The sequence below is a fragment of the Hydra vulgaris genome, chromosome 10 (assembly GCF_038396675.1).
Source record: "Hydra vulgaris chromosome 10, alternate assembly HydraT2T_AEP".
Taxonomy (NCBI): Eukaryota; Metazoa; Cnidaria; class Hydrozoa; order Anthoathecata; family Hydridae; genus Hydra; species Hydra vulgaris.
The window spans coordinates 33,185,001-33,205,000 of NC_088929.1; the positions used below are offsets into that span (position 1 = coordinate 33,185,001).

The 20,000-nt window shown below is 28.6% G+C and overlaps 1 protein-coding gene across 5 annotated transcripts in view; it reads left to right on the forward strand.

Annotated features, from left to right (window-relative positions):
- The window catches only part of LOC100197133 (mediator of RNA polymerase II transcription subunit 15), a 48,000-nt gene that overhangs the window by 23,343 nt on the left and 4,657 nt on the right, over positions 1-20,000 (forward strand). For 3 of the 5 annotated variants that reach the window (XM_065807845.1, XM_065807846.1, XM_065807847.1), the window contains 10 exons: positions 1-34; positions 2,574-2,740; positions 3,663-3,755; positions 3,832-3,898; positions 9,036-9,099; positions 13,076-13,130; positions 13,210-13,403; positions 13,550-13,719; positions 17,483-17,569; positions 17,696-17,793. The exon at positions 1-34 is cut by the window's left edge and continues 366 nt beyond it. In XM_065807845.1, coding sequence (XP_065663917.1) covers positions 1-34; positions 2,574-2,740; positions 3,663-3,755; positions 3,832-3,898; positions 9,036-9,099; positions 13,076-13,130; positions 13,210-13,403; positions 13,550-13,719; positions 17,483-17,569; positions 17,696-17,793 — 1,029 coding nt within the window. The remainder of the gene's footprint in view (positions 35-2,573; positions 2,741-3,662; positions 3,756-3,831; positions 3,899-9,035; positions 9,100-13,075; positions 13,131-13,209; positions 13,404-13,549; positions 13,720-17,482; positions 17,570-17,695; positions 17,794-20,000) is intronic. The other 2 variants (XM_065807848.1, XM_065807849.1) reach the window with 1 other exon arrangement.

The following is a 20,000-nucleotide window of genomic DNA, read 5'->3' on the forward strand; positions in this document are numbered from 1 at the left end:
CAAATTCACCAGCAACAACTCCAAAATCTTCAAAGTAAGTCAGAATTATTTTTTAAAAAAGATTTCGATGTAATATGACACATTATTTTGCTAAAATACATTGAAGAAAATTTTAATTCATTTTAGCTAAACATCGGCAGAACTTATGGTTAATTAAAAAAAACTTTTTTTATATTTAATTTTTTTTTTTTTGCTATACATTTTTGTTTTTAATTTTATAGGTTTTAACAGATTTTTTTTTTTTACCTAAATATATTCATAATGAACATATTGATAACAAAATACTTTTATAAAAATCAAATTTCATAACATTTTAATAGAATTTTATTTAATTCAATTTACTCTTTAAATTTTTTTTTTATAGAATTTTATAAATTCTGCTTAATTTACTTCAAGTAAATTTGCTTATTATAAACAAAGTTTTTTATGAAACTTTTTAATTCTATTAAAAGTATATGATTAGTAATTGATATACAGTTGCACTAGTATCATTGGAACTCCAATAGTTTAGAAGTTTAATTAAATAATTCTTTGGTACCTTCAGGACATACTAGAAAACTCTTGCAAGAAATTGCCTTTTAATAATTTAAACTTACATAATTCAAAAAATTATATAAATAAAACAAATAAAAAAATATTAAGGTTATTTTAGAAGTACAATCTAGTAAACATGGTAGAAAAAGGTATGCAAAATAAACATATGGCAAATCAATATAATCTCAATATAACCCTTACTACCTGGAAGAAAGATAAAAAAAAGATCTTTGATACTATTGAAAATTCAAATTTATTTATAAATTTAGTCATTAAAACACCAATGCATCAAAGCAAAAAGTTAAATGAAGCTTTTTTGAAATGGTTTTCACCAATGTGTGGTAACAGCATTCCAGTCAATGATCATATTCTTTTGGAGAAAGCTTATAATTTGCAATCAGGATTAAGAAAATCAAAGGAGTGGCATATAATATTTTCCTCAAGTTGTATTTTAATCTAAATCTGTATATTAACCCAAAATAATGTCAGATTAAGATTTACGATCTTTTTCTAGAGATGGTTTTACCTTTAAAAAGGCCTCTGGAAAGGCATAAAAAGTTACCAATGAAATGACTGCAATTTGGGAAGAACCAACCTTAACAGCAATATTAGTTAAGTATGAACTAAAGAATATTTTTGATTCAAATGAATTTGGTCAAAATTTAAAGTGTCTGGTTAAGAAGTTTTTTAACCAAAGATTTTTTTCTTTAAAAATTTACTTATGCTACTTAAAGTGGAATACCAATCTCTTTTTGAAAGTTACCAACCCCTTGATTAGTTTCCAACCCCTTAATTAGTTACCAACCTCTTGATTAGTTTATAAAATTAGTAAAATAATAAGAACACTAGAGAAGAAAAAATTTTGAACTGTTGTTAATATTTTTTTTGAAAGTCATGAGTCTCATCAGAAAGAAATAAAGAGATCTTTTATTAATGACTTGTTTTTATAGACAGTCAAAAGTACTTATTTTATATACGTAAAGTACAACTATATGGTAACTATGGTAACTCATTGAAAAGATATACATTGGTCTGGTCAATATTCTACACCATGAACCTTCTTGTTTATTTTTTTAAAATTTTATCGATAAAACTTCAATTTTTATAGTTCCTCAACTCATGCAATATGAACATATTTAAAGACATCTAGAGGATTCAAATTAAATGAGATGTTTCACTGTGCACTTTAATTTGAAGAGTATGGACATGTTAAAGTTTATTTGTAGAAAGTGTTTAAAAACCTAAAATTTGTTAATATAGTAATGTTAACAAAATATGTTACAAGTATAATAAAAAATATAAGGTTTGTGAGCTAGTGAGTAGGAAAGATGTGGTAGAATTTCCCATTTAAGTGCTTACAATGAATTTCTTGTTTTCAAAATGCACTCAAGGGTTTTTGTGCACAAATTACTTTATGTTGTTTGTTCTCTAAAATCTGATGTTTTTCTGTAAATTTCATTGCTCATAATTCAAATGTCAAACACATAATAGTTTGTTGTAATAGTCTCTGAAATATTTCAAGACACACGTCCATGATCCAAAGCTGATTTAGTAGAATAAAATTCATAAAACTGTCCAATTAATAATTCTTTGACAAATGGACTATGAGACTCAATAATATCTAAACTTATAAGTTTATTGAATTATGAGTTGAATTTTAACTTTAACGTTTATAATGCTATGCTTTTTAAAACAATAATAAAATTCAGACTAATAAAAAAAATAGTAAAAATAGAAATAAAAAAATCTTTCTTAGAAATAAAAATAAAAAAATCTTTCTTAAAAAAGTTTTATTTGAAGAGATAAAAACATTTAAGCATTAACAGAACAAGCATAAAACATTTTGATTTTTAAATATTTCTATTCTCTTTTTCAAGCAATAATTCACTAAACTGTAAGAAATAAATTGAGAAAGGCTGTTAAAGAGTGCAGTATCACACCTGTGACCAACTACATCACATAAATTAAATGAAATAAATAAAACTAAATAAAGACTAAATAGTACATAAACTAAATGAAACTAAACTAGTTTTGTTTAGGTGGAGTGTCCAGTCAAACAAATAATTTTTTACCACCAGCTAAAGCAACAACTTTTATGCCAATTCAACACCAAAAACAACCTCATCCATCTCCATCCAATGTTATTTTTGTTTCATCACCTCAGCAAGCAACCCATCAACAACCATCACCTTCTCCAGCACTGCAGGTAACATTTTTTTTCATATTTTCATACAATATGTATAACCTTTTAAATTTTTAAACTCTCACGAATGTTTTAATAGAATTTAATTTAATTTAATAATAATGTCGTATCTTAAATTTGACAAAGTTGAAAAAAAGTCATATAACAACAATTTTGACAAAAGTTAAATGTAATACTCTCAAACTTACACAAGATTCAGAGAAACCAGATTTTCAGGTCAATGTAAGGTTTCCTGAACTGTGTGATAGCTCTTAGTAGGATTGGATTCATCAAAAGCTATAAAATAACAGTACACTACTCTTTCAGAGGTATAAGGATTAGCTTGTGTTCAGTTATCCATTATGCAAGTTAAACATTTGTTTAAGTTGTCCGCTGTAATTGGTCCAAATACTATTTTGATTTTTTTTTAAAAAGTTTTTAGAAATTTTGGTGTAAATCTTAAGTTTTTAACCCGCCTTTTTCTTTAACACTGGTTTGTGCTATCTGTGCTAAATTTTCCAATAACTCTGTTTTATGTTTTATAACAAATATCTTTTATTATGGTATTGTCTTATGCTAAAGCTATATTATTGTGCTAATGCGTTGTTTTCAAATTACTAAATCCCATATATTAACTCCAAAGCTTTCAAAATTTAGCTAGTTATTTTTGTAAAATTTTCTTGATATTGTTAGTTTTGTTTGTAAGTCCAAATATAACATTTCACCTCTCTTGCATATCTTTTTCTAGGAAAAAGTTAAATTGTTTGAAATTGATTTTTTTTTTTACTTTGAAAGAAGTTTTAAATATTTTTGACCTTGTTTTCAAATTAGCTTTTTTTTTTTTACTAAAGTTATTTTCATTGTAAATATTAAAATGTATTGTTTGTATATATTTTTAATTTGTATTTATATATACTTTGATAATCTACATATTTATTTGCATTAGTCTGCACCTTCACCAGCATTCACTAATCCTCCCTCTGTTGGTCCAGCAACAAGTCCACCTCAACAAGCAGATGATCAGACATATATAGAAAAGGTTTTTTAGATTTCATGTTAATTTTAGCAAAGCCTTAGCTTTATAGACCTATTAAAATTATTCTTTTTGATTTTAGTTAAAAGAGCTTAGCAAGTATGTTACTCCACTGACTGAAACTCTTGCTATGATGCAGAAGGGAGAAGGTACAAATTAGTTATTTTATTTATATATTATAAAAAAATAACTAGTTTTGATTCATTTTTTTGTTTGCTTGTTGTCATAATCTAGCAATATATCTGTATATTTAGAACACAAATGTTTTAGTCTTTAATCATTAATTCTTATCATTTTTTAACAAGCAAAAGTAGTTATACTAATGCCACTGATAGAAAAGTGGAAAAGATAAAAAATTGGAAGCATTGTTTATTGTTTGCATTCAATTAGCAAACTAATTTTTGATAAACTTTTCATTTTTTTTAATTTTTTTTTATATTCTGTACCTAATTTATTAATTATAAAATAATAATAATATGTAATAATAAAACTCAAGTACCCAAAAATGCAATGGTTGTTTCCTTTGAAAAAATTTGGCATGTCTTTTTTATAAGCCTTATTCATATAATTTTTTATTAGATTTGTTTAAATTTGTTAAATTTTTTTTTTCCAATCAATTGCTAAATTTTTTCCAATCAATTGTTCAATTTCCAATCAATTTCCAATCAATTGCTAATTTTTTTCCAATCAATTGTTAAATTTTTTTCTTCCAATCAATTTTTCCAATCAAGTGCTGCTGCGATTGCCAATCGAAACCGTTACTTTCATATTTATCAGCAAAACAATTCTCCAGAAAACAGACGTCTGTTTATTACTGCTAGAAACAACTGTAAAAAGGTTTTGTCTAACGCCAAAACCCGCTATTCTCAGGTCATGAAATCTCGTACCTCATCTCAAAAATTAGGCTCTCGTGACTTATGGAGAATCTTTAATAATATCAATAATAAGGGCAAATCTATAATTCCACCTCTCTTGTATGGTTCAGACTTTGTCACCTCACCTAAAGACAAAGCCAAATTGTTTGCTAAAAACTTTTCATCAATATCATCTCTTGATTCCACTAGTTGCATTCTACCTGGTATTGCCAACAAACAGGTTGATCCACTGCTTGACATTCATATCACTCCAGCATCTGTATCTAAAGTGATTTCCTGCCTAGACTGGCCCGGACAACATACCTGTTATTGTCTTGCAGAAGTGTTCTCCGGAGCTGTCGTCTATACTCTCAAAACTATTCAACAAGTGCTTATCAGAGTCTTGCTTTCCAGCCTGCTGGAAAGCGGCATCTGTTATCCCTATCTTCAAAAATTCTGGAGAGCGATCTGATTCGTCTAACTACCGTCCCATAAGTCTTCTTCCTATCATAAGCAAGGTTTTTGAATCTTTAATTAACAAACACTTAATTTCTCATCTTGAATCTAATAACTTACTTTCTGACCATCAATATGGATTTCGATCTTCTCGTTCTACAGCTGATTTGCTAACAGTAATAACTGACAGGTTTTATTGTACATTAGATAAAGGTGGAGAGGTTAAGGCCATCGCTCTTGACATTTCAAAAGCTTTTGGTAAAGTTTGGCATGCTGGTCTTCTCCATAAGCTTTCTTCTTATGGTGTATCCGGCAACATCTTTAAGATCATTGAATCCTTCCTTTCCAATCGTAGCATAAAAGTTGTCCTCGATGGACAACTCTTTTCTTCTTATTCTGTAACTTCAGGGGTTCCTCAAGGTTCTATCCTTGGCCCTATACTCTTTTTAATTTACATTAACGATCTTCCAGATATTCTCACATCTAAGGTGGCATTGTTTGCTGATGATACTACCATTTATTCTTGTCGTGATAAGAAACCAACACTCTCTGATTGCTTGGAGGGGGCATTTGAGCTTGAAAAGGATCTCACTTCTGCTACAGCATGGTGCTCACAGTGGCTGGTGAACTTTAATTCAGATAAAACTCAATTTTTTTCAGCCAATCGTTATCGCAATAATTTAGATCTTCCTGTATTTATGAACGGTGATGTGCTCGATGAGTCACCTACTCTTCATCTTCTAGGACTAACTCTTACTTCCAATCTTTCTTGGAAACCATATATCAAATCAGTTGCAAAATTAGCATCTGCTAAGGTTGCATCTCTTTATCGAGCTTGCCACTTTCTTACTTCGGATTCTATTCTCTATCTCTATAAATCTCAAATCCGGCCTTGTATGGAATATTGTTGCCATATCTGGGGCGGATCTTCTAATGATGCCCTTTCTCTTTTAGACAAGGTACAAAAACGTATTGTAAACATAGTTGGACCTGCTCTTGCAGCCAACCTCCAACCATTATCACATCGTCGTAATGTTGCTTCTCTTTCTCTTTTCTACAAATACTATAATGGGCACTGCTCTAAAGAGCTAGAGTGTCTTGTGCCATCTACTATAATTCATTCTCGTGTTACTCGTCATTCAATTAAGTGTCATCCTTTTTCTGTGACTGTTCCTAAGTGCTACAAAAACTCTTATTTGTCTAGTTTTTTTCCTCGAACATCAGCTCTTTGGAATTCGCTTCCTTCATCTTGCTTTCCTGAATCATATAATTTGCAATCTTTTAAGTCATCCATCAATCGTTATCTTGCTCTACAATCTTCATCTTTTCTCTTTCAGTAACTTCCAACTTTAATTAGTGGCTTGCAGCCTTGCTGGAAGCAAAAATGTTTAAAAAAAAAATTCCAAACTTCCTTCATTAGTGCTTGCTTTTACACTGCTTATAGTGTAGATTATAAACCGATTCTTTTATTGGTGTAGATTCCAAACAGATTCTTTTATTGGTGTAGATTCCAAACCGATTCTTTTATTGGTGTAGATTCCAAACCGATTCTTTTATTGGTGTAGATTCCAAACCGATTCTTTTATTGGTGTAAATTCCAAACCGATTCTTTTATTGGTGTAAAATCCAAACCGCTTTCTTTATTAGTGTAGAACTTGCTTCAAGTTACTTTGGACCTTTCTTGGAACCCATATATATAATTGATTGCAAAATTAATATCTGCTAAGGTTGCATATCTTTATCGTTCTTGCCACTTTTTTACTCAGGATACTATTTTTTATCTCTATAAATCTCAAATCCGTCCTGGTATGGAATACTGTTGCCATATCTGGCAAGGATCTTCCAATGATGCCCTTTCTCTTTTAGGTGGAAAAATGCATTGTAAGCATAGTTGGACCTGCTCTTGCAACCAACCTCCAACCATTATCACATCATCATAATGTTGCTTCTCTTTCTCTTTTCTATAAATACTATAATGGGCACTGCTCTAAAAAGCTAGTGTCTCTTGTGTTGTCTGATAAAATTCATTCTCATATTACTCGTCATTCAGTTAAGTCTCATCCTTTTACTGCGACTGTTCCTAAGTGCTCCAAAAATTTTTATTTGTCAAGTTTTTTTCTTCGAACATCAGTTCTTTAAAATTTGCTTCTTTCATCTTGTTTTCCTGATTCATATAGTTTGCAATCATAATTCATCTGTTAATTGTTATCTTGCTCTCTAAACTTCATCTTTTCTCTTCCAGTAACTTCCAACTTTAATAGTGGTTGCTTACAGCCTTGTTGAAAGTAAAGATGTTAAAAAAAAAGTTCTCATTAATTCCATACCACCTTTATTAGGGTACTTTCCTTTATTAGGGTAGAATTTGCTTCAAGTTTATATTACAGATTTTCCCATTTATCTAATGAATAATCATTTCTACAATGGCTTCATTTTTAATAATTATTTTGCACAGATTTTCCCATTTATGTAATGAATAATCATTTCGACAATGGCTTCATATTTAATATTTATTTTGTCTTATGTGTTCAGCTATTGCTTTTTTCTGCTGATCTTTTGTATAAAGTTAATTTTTACACTTTACCTTTTCTACAAATTCTACTATGGTCAAATGAGCTATCATCTCATGTTCCATCTTCTAAAACTCATGTTTGTATAAAATATGATTTTTTTAAATTTTTTGACAACGTGCAAAAGTACCTTGGAGTTAACTTATTCTAAACTTTATTATTCTTAAAAGCTAACTAGGTTATATAATAGCTTTTGGCTAATATAAAAAAAAGTGACCATGGAAAAACATCTTCAAGGAGCAAATAACTTTCAGAAAATCTAAAAACACAAGCATTTTTTGATTTTTTTAAATAACTTTTGAAGTGATGGTCTTGAAGGGTGCCTTTAATAAAATGTAGTAATCTGATGAAGCACAACAATAATTGGAGAATCTGATGAAGCTAGTGAGTAGGAAAGATGTGGTAGAATTTCCCATTTAAGTGCTTACAATGAATTTCTTGTTTTCAAAATGCACTCAAGGGTTTTTGTGCACAAATTACTTTATGTTGTTTGTTCTCTAGAATCTGATGTTTTTCTGTAAATTTACAGGGTATAAGTTTTTTAATTGTTGTTTGATCTCACCAAATGCACTTTACCTTGTTTCTATAAATGTTTTGCTTTGCTGTTAATTGGTTTGATTGCTTGGTTTGCCTGGACAAACCTATGATTTTTTGGGTTTAGACCATATATAATCCATTTTTCATTTTTAATTGCAATTCAATGCAAAAAATGTCTTCTTCAAACTATTAAACAATTTTAAATTTTGACTTAAGTCAGTTTATTTGTAACCCATTTTCCTTCTTTTTGAATCATTTTCATGGCATAAAAATGTTTCCTTATGGTTGCTTGAGTGATATTTAACTGTTCTGCAAGTCCTTTTTCTGTTTGAGCTGAATTCAACAATGGTTCCAATTTTTTATCTTTAAATTTTTCTATCAGTTGCATTAGTATAGCCATATTAATGCCACTGACTTTTGTCTTGAAAACCAGTTTTCACATGTCTGTTGAGTGTATTTTGATTGTAAGCTTCTTGAAGCAAACAAAAACTCTCAGCAGTTTTTTATTTTTGATTAAAGCAGTTAAGTAATGTTAAAAATAGGACTTGTTGAAATTTTTTTTTTGTTAAATTACCTTCCCAAGGTCATGAAGGTCACTACAGTTGAGGCTTTAATTGTTGTTACAACCCTCTCTTAACTCTATAACTCCGAAACACAAACCTTGACAAACAAGGCAGCTGCATGGAGAAACAAGTTTAGCGTGGTACTATCAGGGAAATGGTGGGGACCAAGTTCAAAACTTTTCACTTACGAAAATCCATAAACTAAGTTATAAACCCATTAACTCATGTGATATAAAAATAATCTTTACAAAAAAGATTATTAAAAAAGTTTAAACAAAAAAATTTGTTGAAGTTTTTAATTGTCTTTAGAACACAAAAAAGGGCGTGACAAGATGGCTGGCCTTTTAGACGTTATTACAAATAAAAATAGGAGGTATGTTTTAGCGATATGAATAAAGATAGAATAACACACATATATATATATATATATATATATATATATATATATATATATATATATATATATATATATATATATATATATATATATATATATATATATATACATACATATATATTAACGAAGAAAAAACAACTTTTTCTATGGTACTTTAAGTTTCATGCCTATAGGGCAATCATCATGCAGACACAAGATTTAGACACAAGAATAAATGTGCAGACAATCAAAAAGCAGACACAAGAATAAATTCTTCTTATCTTTTTTTGACACCGGTGATTAGCTAATATTTTGTTTTTTCGTTGCCATCAAGTATGTCTTAGCGACGTTAAGATCCCACTAATCACATAATACTTTAACTCAAGCCGACAAAACCTCTAATATGTACAGAATTTCCAACGTAGAGTATAACCACCTCCTTAAGAACGCCACTACATCTACATATAAAAAGGCTGACCAAAATCTGAAAGATCAAATAAATATTGAAAGCAAACACCTTTTAACTAATCATGATGTTTTCAACAGAATTGAATTAAATGGCACCTCCAATTGTTTTATCACTCTAAAAGACCACAAGGATAATTTTTTAAACAACCTGTATATTAAATCCTGCAAAAAACGAAGTAGGTAGAGTTTCTAAAGTTATTCTATCAAAAATAAATAGTGATCTTAGAAAAAAAGTTTGCATCAATCAATTGCTAAACTCACAGATTGTTATAGATTGGTTTCAAAGTATTAAAGAAAAACATTTATACAAATTCTTAATTTTCGATATAACTGATTTAATTAATGAAAATTTACTGAACAATGCTATAACCTTTGCTGAAAAATACTTAATTATAAAACAAGATGAAAAAAAGTTAATATACCATGCCAGGAAATCATTATTATTTAACAACGATGAAAAATTTTTAATAATAATGATCTTCTTATATCCATCAGCTGTAATTTTAAAATTGTTAATTATCTGGACTTAACGTTAAATCTTAATGACAGTTCTTTCCAACCTTACTGCAAGCCTGGTAATTCCATCAGTTATATAAATGCTGCCTCTAACCACCCTTCTAGTATACTAAAAAGCCTTCCTCAAACTATCGAACTAAGATTGTCAACCAATTCTTCTAACGAAAATATTTTTAAACCATCCATTCCTCCTTATCAAGATGCATTATTTAAATCAGTTTTTATCTGCAAATTCACCTACCATTCAAATAAAAAACAGATCCCAATAAAAAATCACAAGCGAAACATAATCTGGTACAACCCACCTTTCGGTACCAATGTTGCAACAAAAATAGGAAGTCTTTTTTTGAACATGGTAGATCTGCACTTTCCAGTTGGTCACAAACTTTGTAAGATATTTAATCGAAATACCATTAAAATAAGCTACTCATGTATGCCAAACATCAAGTCCATCATTAATTCGCACAATCACAGGATATTATATAGCCAAGGTAAAGATGAGGAAAAAACATGCAACTGTGTCAATAAATCCATCTGTCCCATGAACAATTAGTGCTTGTCGAAGAACATCGTTTATCAAGCGACCGTGTCGTCAAATGAACCTGACAACAAAGAAAAAGTATATTTTGGCTTATGTGAAACTCCATTTAAATTTCAGTATGCTAACCATCTAAAATCTTTTAACATTAATAAATATAAAAATGATACCCAATTGTCTAAAGAAATTTGGGACATAAAAGACAAAATGTTTACACCCTTAAATAAGTGGAAAATTGTAAAACGTTGCAATCCTTACAACACTTCGTCAAAAATTTGCAATCTTTGTTTATACGAAAAATTCCTTATTTTAACATATAAAGGCGATAACTTGTTAAATAAACGAAATGAGTTGATTTCAAAATGCAGACACAAGAATAAATTCTTCTTATCTTTTTTTGACACCGGTGATTAGCTAATATTTTGTTTTTTCGTTGCCATCAAGTATGTCTTAGCGACGTTAAGATCCCAATACACAGTATTTTGTAATTTTAACAGTTTTTTTTGTTTTTGAATTTGTATTCAATGGCTGATGAAAGTACCATAGAAAAAGTTGTTTTTTCTTCGTTAATATATATGTAGTATCTTTTTAATATTGATATTGAACAATATTAATATTAATATTGAACAATATTGAATATTAATATTGAACACTCTTTAACGACTATGAGTTTTGTTTTATTATTATAATACAAAACAGTCTTAAATATCAATATATATATATATATATATATATATATATATATATATATATATATATATATATATATATATATATATAGATCTATAGTTTGTTGGCTTTGGGAAGAGCGGAAGGAAAAAAGTGATTCTTACGCCAACATATACGTCACTTTTAATTACTTTTAACTTTCGTCCAACATTTCCGTGTTGGACGAAAGTAAAAACCATTAATTTAATTACAAATTAATCGTTTTTTAAAAAAACCACAAAAACAAAAATTTAATTGACCAGAATATTTTTAAAAACATTCTGAATGTTTTTAACAATATAAACAATGTTTTTATTTTAATTTTTTTTAATAAAATGTTTTTATTTTTATTTTTTTTAATAAAATGTTTTTATTTTTATTTTTTTTACTGTAAATCATGCGCGGAGTGTTGCTACATCGACTATCTTATAGCCTGACTCGCAAGGGAGTGCTGCTACATCGACTGACAAATAGCCTGACTCGCAAGGGAGTGCTGCTACATCAACTGACAAATAGCCTGACTCGCAAGGGAGTGCTGCTACATCGACTGACAAATAGCCTGACCCGCAAGGGAGTGCTGCTACATCGACTGAGGGTTTGGTTGGGGCAGGCAGTCTATCATTATTAAAAAAAAAAAATTCCGGTCTTGCATTTTAATTTTTAATTTTTGTCAACAAAATATCGAAAAAACTTTCGGACAACATCTAAGGGTTCTATATATATATATATATATATATATATATATATATATATATATATATATATATATATATATATATATATATATATATATATATATATATATATATATATATATATATATATATATATATATATATATATATATATATATATTTATATGTATGTATGTATGTATGTATGTATGTATGTATGTATGTATGTATGTATATATATATATATATATATATATTCAAGCAGCCATACCATGGCCATAGAGAATTTTATATTGTCCTCTAGTACATTATATATGTAGTACAACATAACTATAATTTATTTTTAAAAATAGTTCTTATAACCGCTGTTATTAAAACTGTAGTTTACATAATAATAAATTTTATTGCTTATGCATATACATTTTGATTAAAGTAAAATAGGAGACTGTGTTATCATTTAAAGATATATACATATATACAACCCTCGAAAATTAGGGTTGGCATTTGGCAATGCCAACCTCAATTGATGTAGCAGCATTCCTTTGTGACAGCAGACTATAAGATAGTGGATGTATGTACTGAAGGCCCTGACAGCAGGCTATTTCACTGTATCATCAGAGATATTATCTAATCAAACATTTATAGTTATGAATTTCAAAGTTATAGTGAGTTTTTTGAGGAGTACAGTTGGCTAGTTGGGTATTTGACACATTTGAGTACAAGACACTTTTGTCGAGTCTTCTAAAAGTTAAATAGATATATATCATATTTAACAAGAATATATATATATATATATATATATATATATATATATATATATATATATATATTTATATATATTATATATATATGTATATATTATCTATGTCTATATATATATGTGTATATATATTATATATATATATATATGTATATATTATATATGTATATCTATACATGTATATATATATATATATATATATATATATATATATATATATATCTATATATATATGTATTTATCTATGTTTGTATATATATATGTATTTATTTATATAGATACATATTAAATAATTGTGCATTTTTTTAGAGTTTCTGCAGATATGTTGCATAAATGTGGATTTGCTCTTAAGAGGTTGTTCCCTGTAGGTTTTTTAAGGTTTTTTGATTTAAGTATTTTTATAAGACAAATATGTTTTTTTATTTGTACAATATCTGGTTTAGGAAGCTGACACCACAAGTAGTCAAATACCTGATACAACAACTGTTGAATCTATTCCAACACCTGTAGCTAAATTGCCAAGTACGTTTCCCATTAAAGAAGTAGTAACAACAATGATAACCTCGGCACATTTAATGAGTGAGGCCCGTCAAAATATTATGCCAGGAATTATAGCACTGAATACTCCGATGATATGGTGAGTTTTATTGTTTTGTTAAATACAAGAGAAAGACTATTGTTCATTTTTATTTTTTCCATTGTACTCTTTTTTTTATGAAAAATATATTTTTACTGAATCTCAAGTATTCATGAAGTTTATATTTTTTTATTTTTTGTATTTAGTCCACCTCCACTTTTTAAGCGTTCTTGTAAACGCTATCAGCAGAAAAGAAAGTCATTGTTACCTCATTCATTGCAGATGGAGGTAGCTAAACTTCAACAATTTTTTCAAATAAGACTGGATTCAACTCAAACTGCAGACAGTGCTGGTGTTACATTAATATGTCGCCTAAGTAAATTATATTTTTTAAATTATTGCAATTGAAAATGTGTTTTTTTAACACAAGTTATTAATAATATTAGAATAATAATAGAAAATTCTGCAAGTCATTGTCTTATGGGTAATCCACCTAAAACTTGTTTTCCATAATTTTTATTCCATTTGCTTGAGAATCAGTCATTATATGCAGAATTTACAGTTTCAATTATTTCTTATTTTAGGAAGCATTTTTCTTTTCAAGTCTACTTATTAATTGTCTTCTGTATACATAATTTTGAGAACAATAAATTTATGTAAGAAAATTTTGAAAGGAACTGATTAAAAAATATTTCATTAAAAATGTCTTTTATCAAAAACATACGAATAAAAAATTTTTAATTTAAAATTTAGTGTTTATGTCATTTGGCAAAGCATTCCAACTACCAAGAAATATTTGAAAAGTTTATCTACGTCTTGATGTCCCATGATCTTGCAGCTTCTATATAAAATAGACTAAAGTTTTTTTTATTGGTTTAAATCAGAAGACTGTGCTGGCTGAATCATAACTGGTATCAATTTAGATTTTAGATATCTTTTATTCAACCGGCCTGTATGTTTGGAATTGTTATCATTTTAAAAGATGTAGTCACCATTGGGAAAAAGTTATTTTGTACTTGGGTCAAGTTGGTTAATTAAGATTTTGTGATACAAATGCTAGTACGAGGGTACTTGTTTATATTTCAGGAATAGGAACAAAAAAAATAGTTAAGCTGCGAATATATTTTTATTGTTTTTCAATGTACTCGCCACGATGATCAATACACTTTTGCATGCTTAGTCTCTTGTTTGAGCCGATGTGTGAGAGCTTGCATTGTCATGATAAAGAAAAATCTGACGTTTCTTGTTTGTTTTTCTTATTTCACCAAAGATTTCCGGCAAACAGATGGTTGTGCACCACTCAGAATTTACTGTTTTATGATACTTTTGAGGCACTGTTGCAATATGACCAGTTTTTCTAAAGAAACAGGCCACCATTTTCTTTGAAGTGCTTTGTGCGCGAACAACTTTTGTTGGATTTGGTTTATCTTGGAACACCCATACAGTCGACTGCTGCTTACTTTCGGGCTCATATGAATATATCCATGATTCGTCACTTGTCACGAATTTATAAACGTCTTTTGAAGCACCCCGATTTTATTTCTTAAGAATTTCTTTGCACCAATCGACACGAGCCTTTTTTTGAGCGATTGTCAAATTATGTGGGATCCAATGCAAGCATAACTTTTGCACAGCAAAGTGTTCGTGTAAAATCACATATATGCTGGTGGAACTAATGCTTAGGGATGCCTCAACTCACAATAGGTTACTTGACAATCTTGCTTAATCATTTCGTGCACAGCATCGATGTTTTCTGGCACTACAGTCGATTTTGGATGACTTTCACGAAACTCGTTGGACAGCGAACTACGACCACAATTGAATTCACTATACCAGCGATACACAGTGGTTTTTAATGGAGCTTCATTGCCAAAAGTTAAATCAAGTTGATTGACGCACTCTTCTTGTGATAATCCATGTCGAAAGTTGTAAAAAATCATCGCACAAAAATGTTCTCAATTCAGTTCCATTTTTTGCCAAGACAAAACTTTGAACTAAATATAAAATAAACAAATAACGTCCGTATGACAAAATATTCTAAGTACGTCAAAAATGTCAAACTTTACGATGGAACCGTCAGATGGACTCAAATGACATCAGTGTTGTTAATTCCCAAAATATAAACAGTGACCCTCGTATATATTTGGGGTTGATTTGGGGTCATAGTTCCTTTGACCCCAAATCTACCCCAAACATGAATCTTTTTATCATGTTTAAGAATTGCCTTGCATGTTTATGAGTTGAACTTTTTTACCTTCGCCCATTTTTCACATGTTCAATTTTTTGATGAATGCACCTTTTTTATCTTTTTTTTGTGAAAAAAGATTACAGTGGCCAAGCTTGAAGGGGGGCTGGACAACCAGTTGGTTTGTTATTTATACAATAAATAGTAAACGTTTTAATGTTTGGCAATGTAAATTTTTTGTATTTGAGGTTGAAATTTTAGTATTCGGAATAAAAACTTGGAAAATGATTTCACTTTTGCTTTAGTGGTCCCAATAAGCTTGTACACAGTATTAGAATCTATTAGATTCTGAGCAGGGTTACAAACTATTAGATTTAAAATAGTGTGCTACCTAAAGTGTGTAGCAGTATTGTAGTTTCAAATCTTGGTCTTGCCAACTCAGGATATGGTTGTTTTTTTTATTTGCCACCAAAAAATTTACCTGATACTTTTATATAATTATGTATTGTAAGCTTTGAGATACTTTAAGGTTCGAATCTATTTTTATGCCACATCATCCGATTTTTATGCCAGATCATATGATTTTTATGCCAGATCATCTAAATCTTTTTTGATGGCATTAAAAATCTAACATTCTTAAAGTTTTTGGTTTTTGATCCTACAAATCTTAGAGTTTTACTGGTGTGTTCATATTTCTTTACCAATTTTCTGATAGTTTTGTTGTTTAAAATGCTTTTCAATGCTTCTGTAAGACTCTCCTTGGTCAAACTTCAGTAATTTGACTAAATTTGATCCCTACCATGTCTCTAGTAGTAGAGTGCTCAACTTGTTTCTCTACGCAGCGACCTTGTTTGTCGAAGTTTGTGTTTGGAAGTTAAAGAGTTAAAAGAAAGTTGTCTCCTTAACTGTAGTGTCCTTCTCAAGCTTGGGGAATTGAATTAAAATAATAATAATAAAAAATTCTGTCTTTCAGCTGTTTTCTAAATTATTAGATGTAACCAATTAAATCTGTTTTTTTATTAAGATTTAATTTTGGTAAATATAGATGTATATATAAACATACTTCATCCTCGATTTTTGACTGCCACATTTATTTATTTATTTTTTCTTGATTATACGTTATACACTCAAGAAGAAATTTTTTTTTTGCTATGCAGGGTAGCGATGTACTACAAAAAAATTTTAATTGGTTAAGATTTAGTCTACAAAATAAAATTTTTTATAAGTATGGCCTACACAATAAAATTTTGAAATGGGTATGGCTTAAAGATAAAATTCTTTATCAAGTTAAATTGTTTTTAGTTTTGGATTTGACTGAAAAACTTCATGGAGTCAACAGTATTTTCCTGTTTAAAGTAGTTTCTTTTATTTCTTTCTTGCGAAAAGATTTTGGTGTTTTAAAAAAAAAAAGTAAATGATGTTTGTTAAATTAACCCATTAAACTATATGCAAAATTTGTCAAAAGCTCCTTAAAAAGGTTATATGTTTAAAGCATTCAGATCAAAAATAACAGCATTATAAAATGGGCACCATTGTAAATTGAGTATTGGGCACTATTGTTGATTAATATTGGGCACCATTATAGATTGGGCATAGGGCACTATTACAGATTGGGTAGCTTGATAAACTTGATAAACCCTATAAAAACTTATAGAAGAAATACTTAGTATAAAATACCTGAAGTAGAGATTTTATTTTGAAAACAATTTTTTTTCCTGTTTAAAACAAAGCTGTTTGTTTTGCTAGGTTTCGTGGTAAAATTATTTTCATAATTTTATTTAAAACCCCTAGAAACATCATGAATTTAACATAAAGTTAAACAATTGAATTGTTTTATTTAATTACCAAAAACCATCATGAGTGTACCTTTTAATTGTTAATTTTATTATATATTTTATAGTTTAATTATTCAATTTTTTTGTTTTTACAACAAAGCTTAAATTTTTAATTTTAGAAAACAGTCGAGACAACATTTGCATTTTTATTCGTGTTTCAAGTAACTATCCACATGAGGAACCAAGTTTTTATGTGATGGACTCTGGTGCTTTTTATCAATAATTTTATAAAATAGCATGTACCTTAAATGAGTTATACATACAAGTAGCATATAAAAAGTTATTAAATAATGGTTCTTGTTAAATATAATATATATCTATTTTACTTTTAGAAGACTCAACAAAAGCGTCTCGTACTCAAAATAATACTCAGTTAAAATTATCACGTCTTATAAATAAAAGAACCTTTTCTGCTATTCTTTATTCCTGGGTAAGATATTTTATGACATAGTTAAGCACTGTTTTAAAGTAATCATTAGAAATAATATATTATATTATTTTAAGCTTTCTTTAATTTTATCTTAAAAGTTATGTAGTTTATACTTTTGAGTTGTTTAGAAAAAGGTTAAAAAATGAATACACATATATAAAAAATCTTACATATATATATATATATATATATATATATATATATATATATATATATATATATATATATATATATATATATATATATATATGTATATATATATAAATTAGTAGAAAATCACTTAACACAACTTTTGCTCATTTAACACTGTAATGAGTCTTTATTGATGAAACACAGTGTTAAATGAGAAAAATTTTTGTTAAGTGATTTTCTACTAATTTATAATTGCTCTGTACTTTTAAGTACATTGAGCACTCTATTTTGTAGAATACATTTTAAAATTGTTTAAATATATATATATATATATATATATATATATATATATATATATATATATATATATATATATATATATATATATATATATATATATATATAAATATATATATACATGTATATATGTGTGTATTTATATATATATATATTTGTATTTGTAACTAATAGAAGGTAATTTGTATATGTAACTAATAGGAGGGAGATTTTAATAACTATTAAAAAATTATTATAAAGGGGAAATTATCTAAATACGCATTCATAGTTATACTTATAGCCTGCTGCAAAGGAGTGTTTTTTGGCCTACCTTAATATATATATATATATATATATATATATATATATATATATATATATATATATATATATATATATATATATATATATATATATATATACATATATATATATATATATATATATATATATATATATATATATATATATATATATATATACATATATATATATATATATATATATATATATATATATACACATATATATATATATATATATATATATATATATATATATATATATATATATATATATATAATATATATATATATATATATACATACGAGGGTGGTCTGAAAAGTTTCCAACTTTGACGTGAAGATTGCAGCACTCATAAATAAAAATAATTTTGTTTGTTCATATGTTGATAGTTATTCACCAAAGTTTCAGTCATTTTGAATGTGCAGTTGTTATGTGAAAGTCGTTTGAGTAAGTTGATGTGAGTAATTTTGTAAAAATGGACAAAATCGAGTATCGAGCTGGTTTTAAATATTTGTTTTTGAAAGGCAATATGCCTACGCAAATCAAAGATGAGATGGATTCTGTGTATGGGGACTCTGCACCATCATTTACCACAGTGAAATTTTGGGCATCTGAATTCAAACATGGCTGTCAGAGCTTGGGAGACGATGAATGTTCAGGAAGTCCAAAAACTGCAACTACCAATGAAAACACCGCCAAAGTTCACCAAATGGTGCTAGACTATCATCGAATTAAAGTAAAAGGTAGCAGAGGTTATGAACATATCAAAAAAACGTCATATATTACATGAAAATTTAGGCATGAGAAAGCTGTCCGCACGCTGGGTGCTGCATTTGCTCACGTTGGATCAAAAACGTGTTCGAATGAACATTTCCAATGCTCTGTTGGCGCTGTTTAGGCGCAATAAATCCGAGTTTTGGCGACGATTAATTACTGTAGATGAAACTTGGATACACCATTATACGCCTGAAACAAAAATACGGTCCAAACAGTGTGTTGCAAATGGGGAACTGGCTCCAAAAAAAGCAGAAACTGTTTTTGGCTGGAAAAGTGATGGCAACTGTTTTTTGGGATAGTCATGGATAGTTATTTTATTCGATTATCTTTAAAAAGTAAAAACCATTACAGGAGCATACTGCGCATCATTGCTTGACAAGCTAAAGGAACAACTTGCAGAAAAACGGCCACATTTGCAGAAAAAGAAAATCCTGTTTCACCAAGAAGACGCATCGTCTCATACCTCAGAGGTTGCTATGGCAAAAATCCACGAATTACGGTTTGAACTGATTGACCATCCGCCTTACTCACCAGATCTGGCCCAAAGCAACTTCTTTTTGTTCCCTCATTTAAAAATTGCGCTCGGAGGTCAGAGATTTTTTGTCAAATGAAGAGGCAATCACCTTCGTGAAAAATTATTTTGCAGAAAAAATTGCTGAGTACTATTTGGACAGGTTACAGAGATGGGAGCATCGCTGGGAAAAGTGTGTAGAGTT